Consider the following 14,141-nt stretch of genomic DNA (forward strand, 5'->3'; position numbering starts at 1 on the left):
CAAATCACAAGGAAACAGCTTCTCATGTATCTATTTGCAGACTCCAGCACACTCATTGTTGATGAGATTTTTTTCTTCTACGGAATAACTTCCAATTCATTTTGCCCTATTTTCCTCTGAAGCAGGGTGCACACTAGCATAGCAATGGCATTATCTGGTTTAGGTCTAATCCCTATACCCAAGTGTTTTACAGCCAATGTAATTACATCTCCGTAAGTCCCACAGTTTAAACCATGTTGCCTTCTTCCTGCCGTTCTCTTCCTTTTCTCAGTTCCCCTCAAGCTTCTTATTTCCAGACTATTACTGAGATGCAAATTCTGAAGACGCTGATAGTGATCAGAGGTCAAGCAATGGTGTGCACACCTGAAAAAACAGCTGTAAAGTATATCTTTCTTTTAGACTTCTTTTCCTAAAAAGGAATTAATTCTGCCTCCTGGCTCTGTAGCACAGTGTTAGAAGACCAGCACAGTCATGGGAAGTGAGCGAAGACCACCCATACCTGCACTGCTGCTGCTAAATCTTATGCATTCATGGGAGAATAGGAGCTTTAAAGAAAGTCGCCACCAAATGGAGGGTTTCATTCCTTTTCCTTCCCACACTCATCCATTTTTCATACCCGTACCAAATCGACCTTCACACCTTCCACTTAACAGCCACTACCCACTTTCTTTACACAGTACCTCAACTCCTTTTTTCTCACCATCTCATACCCTTACACCTTCCCTTCATTTAAACTTCACTTTCCTCCCCTTCCTAATTTCTCCTTCCTTCCTTCCTTCCTTCCTTCCTTCCTTCCTTCCTTCCTTCCTTCCTTCCTGCCTTCCTTCCCTTCCTCTCTCCCTCTTCCCATGTCATTCAGTTTTCTTTGTCCACTCGTCCTTCACTCCTCTCTGCTATTCATCCCGTCCTCCATCCTCATGCTCTCCAGGGGTCTGTGGCAGTGATAATGAAGCCCATAGTTAACAGATATTAGCTCATTGGCAGTGGCTTCATTAGACAGAGCCAAGGCTTATGGTGATTATTTACCCATAGAGGAGGGGCCACAGGATCAGCACCACGTTCTTTGTCAGCAGCCACAGGCTTCTTTGAAGTCACACTGTCTCTGTTTCCTTGCAACACTCTCTCACACTTCTTCTCTCCCCGGGTTTTTTTATTCTGTCTGAGCACCTCTCCTTCCACATTTCTCCCCCTCGTGCTGCTCTTAATTTTTTTTCTCTCTTTCCCCGTCATTAGACACCCACAATACATATCTACTTTCTCTCCCTCTCTCTCTCTCTTTCACTATCTCTCTTCACCGCCCCCATTCACCCAATGGTAATTATGGAAAAATCTGTAATAGTGCTCAGAGGAGCTGATAATACCTTTAGCTTAATTAAAGACATTTATGGGATGTAAAGACATGTAGCCTAGGGGTTGCAGTGCACCCACACCAACCCAAGCTCTTTATTTCTCGCTTTTTCATCTCCCTCAATCCCTCACTTTCTGTTATTCTTATCATTTTCTCAGTTTCACACACACATTGTGATACGCACATGAGTACATGCTCGTTCCTTTTGTCAAACTCGGCGTTGGGGTCAGAAGTTCTGTTACTAATTGCCCTGAAGTTCAGCTCGGAAGTGTTGTAAAACATCATACACCAACATTATGGTAATGCCCGTGTATGTATTTTATCAGCTCCATGCACACATACATGACTGGAATAATAACAGTCTTTTCCTGCTGATTATGTCCATTCTGGTTGCTCCATATCCTGTTCGGCTCAAAGATGTGCAGCAAAGTTGTTAAGATGCCACTCAGGCAAACCAATAATATTGGAGGATGCGGAAAAATACTTCTTGCTGTTCCGAAGAAGAGTAAGAAAGGTCACAGTGTCAAAGACAGAGACAACTGGTGCAGTGAGAGTGGTTTTTCTTTTCTTTAAATCTGTGATGGAGGCTGGTTTTCTCACCTTTATTCTTGCTTCCTTCTCTGTGGTATATTCTTGTCGCATCGGCATCACAGGTACGAACCGATTTCTGTGATTTTTGGAAGCACATTTTTTAACTGTACTTGAAACTATTCATGCTGAAAACACTGCCTTCATTTCCCAGCAATTACAGCTTTTGTAGTGCAAACTTTAATGAATTCACAGCTCTGAATGTAAATTACGATGATGAGTCACACCTAGCGAGGCTTGTTTTGTTGTCCCAGAGGGTCAATTTAAAAAAAAAAAAACAACTATACCTACTGTATCTTTTACCAAGTTAAGAAGAAGGAAAAACGCTTTCTTCTCTCCTTTTGCTGTTTGCCGTTTTTGCCACCTGGTCCAGTTTACCTTGCTATTTAATCCTATGCAGCACCGATATGCCCACAGTTATCATAAGATGGAAAAATCCACAGTATTTGTTTTTCTGAAATGCATTTTAAATTCATTTGAAGCAAATGTGAAGCTTTAGTTGTCTGTTTTACATAAATCGAGTTGTTATCTCCCGTAGTCTTTTTAGTGCAAAGTTCTTTTTCTTACTATCCATCCACAGCAGCACTACAAGGAAATACTGTACCGTCTGGGGAAACAAAGAGAGGAATTCTGTGCTAAAAAGACTTTGAAAGATAACCATTATGTATGACTGACTCTAACAACAGAAGCCTCATAATAGCCTCAGCTAAACTCATCTAAATCATTTTTACTCATAAATAGGGATGAGGATTAACTGTAATAGTTGCTTTTACTCTACATATGGCCATGTGTAGAGTCATTTCTTGAGTTGAAAAACATAATCCTGTCCTTTGCGCACAAGATTAAAAAAACTCGAGCAGTAAAGCAAGACTATATTTTCAATGCATTTCAGCTTCAGGAATTAATCTTTTATAATGGCAAACGTGTCTATTCTCCTTCAGATTGGAACGATGTTGTGGTGGTCAGAGAAGGAATGCTTACCACTTTGATCTGCAATGACACAAGTGTGAGAGGGCCTGTGACCATTAACTGGAAGGTGAAGCTATTTTGTACAAATGAGTGGAAATTGATCATGTTAGCCAGTACAAATGAAAGGATCTCTGGAAGTGCCTTGAAGCCATCCATGCAACTGACTGACTCTAACTTTAAAGACAGTGGGGTTTTCTCACTGTCTTTAAAGCCTGAAGCAGCAGACATTGGTTTCTACTCATGCTTGATACGACAAAAAGAGAAGATACTTAAGGAGGAGATTATCCTTTTAGTCATCCTTACAGGTAGGAATAACAAGACGTTATTGTGCATTTGAAAGATACTCCTACTAACATGTCATCAAAGATTTTCAGATATATAAAGTATGCATATGTGTTTATACAGATCTATAAATGATTAAAGTTCCCCACCAGGTAATTTGTGAGATCTAAACACACTCATCATTAAATAATAATTTTTGTAATGCGGTTTTCAAGAATTCTCAGCATGGCTGCATGGCAGTGCAATGGTTAGCACAGCAAGAAAGCTGTAGGTTGAAACCTCCTGCTTGATTACATGAAGTTTGGATGGGGTTTTCTCAGGTACTCCATCTTCGTGGTGCTTCTAAATCAACTGTAGGTGTGGATGTGAGGGTTCTCCTTGTGTTTACCTTCCCCCCCTCCAAATTCAGTTCAGTTCTGTTTATATAGCACCATTTCTCCAAGTCACCACAAGGAAATTTACATTGTAGGTAAAGACCCTACAATAACACAATCAGATGACCCTCATGAGCAAACAGTTAGTGAGTGACAGTGGGAAGGAAAAATGTGGTCTGTCAGACCATGACGAGGGCTCGAGCCCACCACACCTAGCAGATAAGCAGTTAAGAAAACAGATAGATGAATTTCCAAATGTTACTACAGGACACAAGCTGCCACTGAAAAAGTCTGTTCTCAGTGTTTGTGAGCCCGGGCTTCAACAGTGTATTTTACCTATTGGACCACTGACTTTCAAAGTAGTTGTGATGTCTGTCCCAGATCAGTCTTCTGGGTACTCATCTTTAAGAATACATTTTAGGTACACTCAGAGAAACTTTCCACTTGAAGAGCTTTCATGTGTCTCTGAACATCCATCATTCTGTAGAGTCCCACAACCAGGAGAAGAAATACCAACTAAATCTTTTAGTGTAGGGAGACTTTAACTTAGTTGTTTTTGATTTTTCTGCGTTTCGGCTCCTCCATGCTGTCCTTTCCTTTTCTTTTAAATCTCTCTATGTCTTTTTTATACACAGCTCTTCTTCACAATGCTGCATAACTAAAAGAATATTATTTGCTTGATTTATAAATGACAGCAAACAGTATATGTAGGAAATGATCTTTTCTGCAACCACACTTTTATTTCGTAACATCTGGCACATCTTCTTAAGTCAAGTAGTGCACCTATATATGCAGCTCGCTTTACACTGTTTTATTTGAACCTTTAATCCACTGCATTCCAGAGGGAAACACTGGACTTTAAAACCCACTAGATTTATGTTGATAGTTACACAGCAGATAAATAATTTACTTGCAATCGAAATGAGCCTCACATCATCCAGATACAGCAATAAAAGGCTGTTTTTGCCTGCCACAATGAATGTTTGTTTAAATGGCTGGAGAATTAAGTGCATTTGCACAAATTAACTCTTTCCTGTCTCATCTCCAGTCAGCGTCGTCCCCGATGTACCCATTCCTCAGTACAGCACCCTGCGGCTGATTGCCAGCGTCACTCCTGACTTTGCCTTCACAAAGGTCACCTGGGCAGGACCTGGTGATATTACACTGAAGAGCGAAAAAAAGTCAAAGACCAACACTGTGGCCAAACTACCACAAGTTCTGAACAACGATGATGGTGCTTATGTCTGTATGGTTTACCCCCGGGGTAACAGCAGCAGCCGTCTCTTTGCTTTCAATGTGGATGTAACAGTTTCTGGTAAGGCTGACTGGAAGAAGAGAAGCCGTGCAGAAGCATTACGAGCTAGAATGCATTTGTTGTTGCTTTTATTGATGGTGCAAGTGGGCATCAATGCCAGAAACTCCAGCAACAGCATTATTTATTTAGAAGTCTTGTAGCTACAGTTCTTCAAAGTATTTACTTTTATAGACCAGTTTCAAGACTCAAAAGCAGAGTGTAGATCTGCACTAAAATCCAGCTAGTCCTCCTGTGAATATTATAGTTGCTACATTTATGTATTATTCATTATTTGCTTTTTGCCCCCCACCCAACCCCATCCCCACAGCTGACAAAGTGGCCTCATTCACCCGTATAACACATGGTAAGTAACTCTGTAACACAAGCAGTCTGAAAGTCCTGTGTCAGCAGCTTGGTAATCAGGCAGAGCAGAATGCAAGAGCAGAGCTGAAGAAGTGACTCTCAGCATATAAGAATGTAATCCCTATTGTTGAAGGAATTTTTTCCCCTACTGTATCTCCATTTTCCCACTTTCTTGCTATTCTGTTTATAGTTTCTCTACCCCACTCTTCATGCATCCACTTTTTAAGTCTGAATTCCCCATCCACGTGTCTTCTTGGACAGTAATGTCTCCATATCTGTCCTCCTCCACCCTTTCCTGCAGGTCCTCTGATCTCCACTGCCATTCAGGCTCACACATCCTTCCTCTTAACCTGTCCTGGTGTTGTGGGGGACTATGTGCAGGTGCACTGGGTTCCTCCAGACACCAGAAATCAAAATAATACGAAGAAGGTGTTCGATTACGACCGTTGGAGGGGTACTCTAATGACTAATCAAAACGAGAAACTACAGATGGCTGGTCTACCCTACAACCCAGAGGCTGGGAGCTTTTCCTTTCTGCTTACTCCTGACTTGAAAGATGGTGGCCTCTACGTCTGTGAAGTCTTGCTCAATGACAACGTTTTCAGCCAGAGGACGTCGCTCAGCGTGCTGAAAGGTACAGATCGGGGTCAGAGGGAGGAGGCAGTAGAAAGAGGTGGACTGGAAGGAATAAAACAATAGGAGCAGCTCCAGTGGGTCACTGGAGATTAGGACTGTTGGTTTTAGTGTAACATGTGTTAGAATGACATAAAGGATGCTGTTATGCAAGCATCTGTGATAAAAGAGATACATGGAAAGACAAATTGTCTTTATTCTCCTTGACACAGATTCTAGAGAGATTTTAGACTTTTAAATTTGCTGGACGAATTTAAGCGCTGCCTTCAAAATATATTACTACAAGCTTTGTAAACAGTTGATGTATGTATGTGTGTGTATATATATGTAGGTATGCATGGGTGGATGGATGGGTTTTATTTGGTCTTTTCATCATAAAGTATGCCATATGTTTTTGTGTTGAGCTGAAATCCTGCAAAGGCCATAACATATGACTCACTCATCATTTTCATACTCATCAATTCATTCAGTGACCTTTCATGTAATCGCTGGTGGCATCTCCATTTGTTATATTTCTCCACCTACTTATTCTGTTTTTATTATTATGTTTTTTCATTTTCTGTACACTTTTAAAGCAGTACTTTGACATTAAATGAAACATGCTTATTCACTTTTGTGCTCGGGGTGACGTCATAGATCAAAATAACTTGCTTTGTTTGGCTTAGTATCTAACTGATGATTAACACAAATCTTTTTTCGGCTTGAAAATTTCACATTTACCAGGATATTGTTACAGAAAAATTCAAAATATAGCAATACACAAAAAGTAGCTACAGTTTTTCCAGACAATCAACCTCCTTCTTTTTTACGCCACAATTTTAGCTGCCATTTTTTTAGTTAATGTCATTGTTTTTTATCTTTGTCGTAGTTCTAAGTTACCCTGGATGTGGGAGGAAAACTTTTTAGGGTCAAAATAAGTTGGTCCTCTTTTTTTGAGAACTGTCTAGTTTGCATTAGACTGTGAGGTTAAGCCCATTCTAACAACGTAGATCAGTCTAAAATATGTTAATAAAATCAGCCTCATTGCAGCGTCTTTGCTTGCTGCACAATAAGTCCGAGTATGTTTAAGGCTGTTTGGCAAACCTTAGATATTTTTTCACTGGAAAAAACAAACAAACTTTGTTTAAAGTCTTTATACTAAACTAATATAAATGCCTCTTTTGTTCCTCTGCTAATACATTTCACAATGACACTGGACAATGGTGTTGAACTTACCATAGAATAAAAACCATATAAATTGTGAAACTAAACTATGTGCAGCTTAGTTGCAAAGTCAGTGCAGGCTCAAAGAGTGCTGTAGTGAAAAGAGACTTCCTTCCAGGAGGCCCGTGTCAAGGTGTCATTTCTCCTGCTGAATTGTCCTTGAGCAAGACACCGACTTTTTCTCTAACCCAGTTCAGTGTTCCTACAGACGATGCACTCTGACTGCAGAATAAAGGAAGAGAAAATTTCCTGCAGCCACTGATAAATTACATTATTAAAGGAATACACTGACTTTACACACATGAAAAAGAACATTTGCTCAATTCATAAATTTAAAGGAGGAAAAAAAATCAAGCAGAGTGCTTGTTGATTTTTATGAGTGTGCCTTGAGGAGTTTTCACACTTTGCAGAAGCACACATTATCACCCACATTCACCAAAGCTAATATGCACGCATACACCATGCCCTGTCATGGTGGCCTTGGAGGGTTTTACTAATCACAGTCCCCTTGGCATCCATCACAGTTGTCCAGACATGACCGGCCGATCAGTCACTGTCGCTGTCACTGTCACCCTGCTTTACACATCTGCATCCCATACACACACACATCCAACCATGCACCACCAATGCACTAATCATGTGATGCACATATTTTTACCCCACCTCATTATAAGTATCATTATGCATGATTATACCTGCTGCCCTCCCACCAAGGCTGTAGGTGGCCCACACTGATCACGCTAATCAAGAGTGAAATGTGTGTGTTTTTTATGTGTGTGTGGATGGGGTCTGTGGAGCTTGATTACACCCAGATGGATTCTCATTCCACTTTGATGAGACACTAAACATCAGTCACAGTCAAGCGATGCATTAGCAGCAAATCAAGTTAATGAATATATATTATTTTGACCCTTCTCTGAATTGTTCTTTGTTTTTCATATCCCTTTACCTCATTACTCTCTATCTGTCCTTGCCCTTTTCTATATTCACACACTACCCTTTAACACACCTTGTTCCCCCCCGCAACTGCCTTTTCTGTAACTCATCATTCCTACTGGCTTCCCTTTATTTCTTTGGTCTCGTTCTCTTCCCGTGCTGCCCTCCACTCATCTGCTTATCACTCTGCATCACCTCCACAGTTAAAATCAAGAAATATTCCTCAAAGATGGAGTTGATCTGCCTCTACTCGGAGCGGTCCCAGGTCCGAAAAGTCGAGTGGAAGCATCACAACGCGAGTCGAAAGCTAAAGATGTCAAGCAGCAGCCTTGGCAGCATCACCACCAGTCTGCCCTTGCCCATCACCTCTGACATAGCAGGAAACTACACCTGCGTTCTCCACCTGAAAAATGGGCAGGCCATTCAGGCAACACAAGCTATCACAGTGTCTCCAAAGGTTGTGCAGAATTTGTCCAAAGGTTGGTGTGTTTTCTGATTTTCTTTAGGATCACTATTATATAACACACAACAGTCCTGGCAGACTTCCTGTCTGCTTGGGAATAATTAACCATGAATGTGGATGCTTCCCGGATATCTGCTGCACGAAGCGTTCTATGGCGTATTCAAGCCAACCCCAGGTCAGCTCGTCTGCCAGAGAGCCTTGGGTTTACAGAGACGAAAGCTCATGACAGATACCATATGTTATGCTTTCTTAATGTAGCTAAAGAGGTCACAGGTCAAAGCTTCCGTACAAAAAGTCTTTGTGATAATATCCAGCTGAATAACTTAATGCATTGGATAATATTCTACTCTGCATTTTATTCTAGAAAATATAAAGCCATATAGGCTATTTTTTTTTCTCATCAAACTCACCCAGCTATCGGAGTATAAGAAGACAAGACCTTAGGACATCTCTTCCCACAAAAACTAAATAATTCAAGATTATTGTATTGGTGGCTGTGGAGGAACACAGGAGGATGTGACAGTTGAATGAATCCCTTAGCAGAGATGAGTTCACTCCCCATAACCCAATACATCACTTGGGTTGAAGGCCCCCAGAGCTCATCGTGATGCATGGTGATGGTAAAGCTATAAGAATAATGCACAGGAAAGAACGAGCGTTGGAGGGTGAATGGCGAGTAGGAGAAGAGATGAGGCAGCAAGATTTTGTCTGATTGGAGTGGTCAGGTTGAGATACATATACAGTTGTAAGAGAAAGTTTTTGGACTTTTTGGATATTCTGATGATAAGCTAAGTCATGCTTATAGTCAAACACAATCTGACTCAATATGTAGCTAGAAGTTGCACTTTTTATGCACAGATTGAGCACACGGAGTAAATATTTAAAGTCTAGGCTGAGAGAAGTTAGGGTGCTTCTGTGCTCAGGTTAGACTGGAAGTGTGGGCTGGAGATGTGCCTCTTCTTACTAAATACATGCACACAAAGTCAGGTTACTGGCAAAGTCTGCTCTTCTCAAGAGAGACTGGCTTGAAGCAACTCTCACATGATGATGGCATCATAGAAGTGCATATTGCTAGAAAGGGCTCCAAAAGCATTTCTCTCAAGACATGGGTGTTCATGAGTTTACAAGAAAAACTGTCTGCAAGTGGAGGAAAATCAGGACTGTAGCTGCTCTCCCTCGGAGTGGGCGTCCTGCAAACATCACACCAATTCTGAGTTCTGACCTCGACCCAACTGAGATGTTGTGGTTTGACCCGAAGGGGGCTGTTCAATCAAGATGTCCCTGAAATACTGATGAACTGAAACAAGAGCGTCTCAAAGATGCGCAAGTCTCAGAAGCAGCCACAGGAAAAAAATCCACTGGAGATTGTTGTTGTTAAAGGGGGTTCAGCAAGTTAATAAATTCAAGAGTGTAACAACTTTCAGCCTGCACTCTAGCTGGTAGCTCTGTGTTTGTTATTATTTTTAATCAGATTTGTCTATAATTGTGACTTAGATAAAGATAAGACCACATTTTATGAGTAATCGCCTCATAAATTCTGGGAATTCAAACTATTTCTTGCAACTGTGTGTAGAATAAATATGACAAGCGTTGCATTTTTCCAGCATGTCACAGGGAATTTAGACTGAACAGAGTGAAAATTCAAATAATGTGAGTGTTGGATGACCTACATTTTTTTTCTGTTGAAAAGTGGCAGACTGCACAAACACAGCAATAGTGCAAGATAGCACAAAAAATCAAATCATGGTTAATAATGGATAATGTGACAATAAGTAGTGACAGTTCAAGGTTTCTGAACTGTTTTTTTTCTCTCTGGAAGACATCTCGGGTATCATCATTTTTGTGCTTTGAGCAGGAAGTAAGTGAAGCAAGTTTTTAGTGCACCAAACAACCCATATTTATATTTATAATTTTAGGATATTAACTGAAATGTAAGCCAAGCAGAGTGCATGGTGTAGGAGGTAAAATAACAATGCACTGTCAAAATTCTTTCACCGGTGGCAGAGTTCAAAGAATGCAGAATTGAACCAATTATTGTGCTGAGGAGCACACAACATACTTCAAATGTCAGGGATTTTCTGCAGTCATTTTCTATCTTCAGTTTGTCCATCGTTTGCAAAGCATTCAAGCAGTTCTTCAGGCACTCCTCCCTACAATTGCAATAATATAAATCACTCCCTACCTCATTTGAGATTAAATAGATGAGGTAAAGAAGTGGCAATGGGGGAAAGAAATAGTAAAGATATAGAGGAAGGTGAAAGAAAGAAAGAAAGAAAGAAAGAAAGAAAGAAAGAAAGAAAGAAAGAAAGAAAGAAAGAAAGAAAGAAAGAAAGAAAGAAAGAAGAGGACAAGTGGTCACGAGAATCTAGGGGCAGTTACGCCTCACTTCACTGTGCTCAATTACCATAATTCATGCGTTAAAGCTGGCATGGAGAACAGAGCAGGTCAGTCTTGGGGTCAGCTCTCACTACAATATTCCATTAGCAACCTCTACACTCACTCACCAATCAATTACACCTCACACAGCACATAATGATTGATTATTTTGAAGCTGGCTAAAAGCTGAGACACCGGGGCTAAGGTGAAGCCCAAGGGCCAATCCCCTTTCAAACAAAATTTGTGAAAAGTTGGTGAAAGTGAACTTTACTTTTCACCTTTTTTCTGTCCTTTGGAGAATCTTAAATGAAGGAGTTAATCATAAATTCTGCTAATTATGTAATTACATAATCAGTCTTTGCAGTGATTGAGAGTGAATGAGGCTTCTCTTGTGTAACCCAAAGACGTTTGTTAGATCTTACCGTTTTGTGCTCTGTCTACAGTTGAGCAGACAGACAACGGTGCGCTTGTTCAGGTGCACTAATTTACACAATCTCTGTGGAAACAGGCGCCACCCTGCTGCTTCCCATGTTGCCCGGTGGCTGTGTTTTGCAAGACTGATGTCACCGTCATTATGCAAACAATCCTTACAAGTTTGATCGCACGCATGTGCTCTTCCCACAAAATTTGACTTGTACAACAGTGAGCTAATGTTGTGCTTATGTAATGTTTGTGATAATCATGCCTACGCTTTTAAACCACCTGTTTTTAAATACTGCATCGGCCAGGATTGGCTGAAGGACTGCAATCCCCCATTGTTTGTCAGTTTGCCTAGAAGCTTTTTGTCGCTGGGATCAGATGTCAACGGAGTGCAAAGAAAAGCATCTCCAGACTTTACCTACATCATATTTAGAAAATGAGAAATGGAATAATTAGGGTTTTGTTTTTGCATAAACAGCTTTGTGTGGAAGTGGCATTTTGCTGAGTTTTTGTTGTTTGTTGTAATGATCAGAGAGTATCTGGTCTCCTTGATACTGCTGCTTTCCGTCTTCTCATCCACGCTTCAAATTGACAGCCTTTACTGTCCAGACGGAGGGTCTGTCAGATCGATGTCTTCGAAGCTGCTCTACAGACTATTCATTCTGTCTGTTAGAGTCTCGATTTCCTCGCCTTATTTCACTGCACCCTTTGTCCTTGACTGACAGCAGTATGATGCAAATCCATGTAACATGTTCAGGAAATTGGAAGTGCAAAATGTCCTAAAATATAGCTCCAAGTGTTAAGAAAAAAAGGTCCCCCCCCCCCCCCCGCTCGACTAGAACAAACTGGAGAGCAAACAGCAATAAGTTCCTGGACAGCCTTAATGTCATTCAACCGCACACCATCACCGCTCTCTGAGTTTTATATTAGCACCGTTCTTGGAAAAAATCATGCTTCTCTCTCTCTTTTCTCTTTCTCTCACTTTTTCCTTTTGTAGAGAGTGTCGATGACACCACCTCCTCCCCGCGCCCTTCTCTCACTGCTTTATTACTCCTGGTGCCCCTGGTTGCCGCAGCTGTCGGTGTGTTGCTATGGAGACAGAGACACATTTCTGATCGCGGTGAGTCTTCTGGCGTTTTCTTTTTTGACAGCTTTCCGTGTTCCGTCCATCTTTGGCCCCTGTTGGCTTCCACTGAGTGATCTGGGCCGTGACATCCTCTGGGGTTGTTGTAATGAATCTGCCCCCCACCCCACTCCCAGCTCCTCCATCCCTGTGCAGCCGAGTGTGTTTGCGTGTGTGTACACTAGTAACTGTCTTTTTGTACTCAGGTATCGAGCAGTCTCTGTCTGTCCACTCGGGTGAAGCAGAGAACATCTATGAGAATCCTGAAGATATTAGACAGGTGATGAATTCAACTAAATACCTCCTGATGATTTTTGCCCTCATCTTCCCCGCTTCTCCATCGCCCCTCTGGTATTTGCTTCCCTCCCCCTCCCCTCCCCTCCCCCCCTTTACCGTCTTCTTTCTATAGTGCACTTTTTCTTCCCTCGTCTGCTTCTGTTTTCCTCCGACTTCAAGTGTCCCTCCCTCTCTGTCACTTGATGTTCATTAAACCAGTTTTTTCCCCTCCCAACAGGCCCCTCCCCAGGGTCCAGTCTACATGGTGAGTTATTATGCACTCACACACATGCAGGCACTGTGCATGCATGTCTCTGTGCAAGTAACTGTGACACACATCTTCACTAGTGCATACAAAGTCTCATTCTCTCTATTGCACCCTCCCTAAGCTGTCAGCAGATACGTCTTCCTTCTCACTTCCAGTCTTCTCCTCTAATCTATCAGCCTTCACTCAGATAAAAACATTGCCTATCAACTGTCACCCTTACATTAGTGGTATTAACAAATCAATCTCATTACACACCAGAGGGACATAAATCTGGCCTGAGTACATCTCTTTATCCTTCTCCTCTCTGTCCCACTCCTTCTCACTCTCACTCACTCTCTCTCTCTCTCTTTCCCGTTTCCCCTTTCTTCTTTATGTCAGGATTTGAAGCCAAGAGGAGAGGATGATGTCTATAAAGAACTGGAGCGGTAAGCAAACACAGTTGCATCACCTGTGTGTGCTTTTGTATGTTGTGTGTTTGCACTGCCACTCATGTGCCCTTCACATTCTTCTCACACTCACCAATCACCCCAGCCTGAAAATCACTCTGACACTGTGGCATAATATCACGCCACGCGCTGACAGGCAGCACTCCTTCACCCGTGTGCTGTTGTTGCGTGGGCTGTCTGTATTTGTGTTTAAGGAAGAATAAAAGAGACTGGGGCACTGGAGATTTGTGTGTGTGTGTTTGTGAGTGTGTCTTTGCATTCTGTTTTCAGATACGAGCAGTGTCAAAGCTGATCACCTACCCACATCTCCCCCGTATCCAGCTGTCACATCCGCTCAGCTCCCAGCTGCTGCAGAAGGCCTTTTTAAACACAAGTAACAGCCAAATGTCAGAGTTTGGATTTAAAGAAAAACTTCAGTGCTTTAGGGACATGCTACACAATTGTTTAAATGTTTTTACTCTATTCTAAGCTATTGTCAAGTAGTAAAGTTAAAGCATTCTTTACTTAAAATGCTTCAAAACCTGTCACCCATGTATAGCAGTTGATACAGTACCCTACTTCTGTATGTCAAATGATCTTTTCATGAGTTTCCTTGCTGTCAGTCATATTTGCTGTTTTCCAATTTTATAATCTTCTGCAAATAATATATGTACCAATAATTTTATTCTAATTTATATGTATACTAAACTTTTAAATAAAGACTTTGGGTGTAATTCTTGCTTTAATTTCTAAACAAGATATTCTTAAGAGCGTTTCGCGTTTGAGGTTTTGGTGGGTAC

At 41.4% G+C, this 14,141-nt stretch overlaps 1 protein-coding gene across 1 annotated transcript; it reads left to right on the top strand.

Annotated features, from left to right (window-relative positions):
• Nucleotides 1-1,855: 1,855 nt before the first annotated feature.
• On the top strand, nt 1,856-14,064 carry g6fl (g6f-like). Its single transcript, XM_086309974.1, has 11 exons — nt 1,856-2,001; nt 2,878-3,210; nt 4,610-4,876; nt 5,184-5,219; nt 5,520-5,852; nt 8,194-8,469; nt 12,247-12,369; nt 12,579-12,652; nt 12,887-12,913; nt 13,295-13,341; nt 13,633-14,064. The coding sequence occupies exons 1-11, from the start codon at nt 1,929-1,931 to the stop codon at nt 13,652-13,654; spliced, it is 1,611 nt and encodes a 536-aa protein (XP_086166100.1). The 5' UTR covers nt 1,856-1,928; the 3' UTR covers nt 13,655-14,064.
• Nucleotides 14,065-14,141: the final 77 nt, after the last annotated feature.

The sequence above is a fragment of the Aulonocara sp. 'chitande type north' Nkhata Bay genome, linkage group LG11, assembly GCF_057382095.1.
Source record: "Aulonocara sp. 'chitande type north' Nkhata Bay isolate Kocher_YH1m ecotype deep benthic linkage group LG11, A_spYH_male_GT1.1, whole genome shotgun sequence".
NCBI lineage: Eukaryota > Metazoa > Chordata > Actinopteri > Cichliformes > Cichlidae > Aulonocara > Aulonocara sp. 'chitande type north' Nkhata Bay.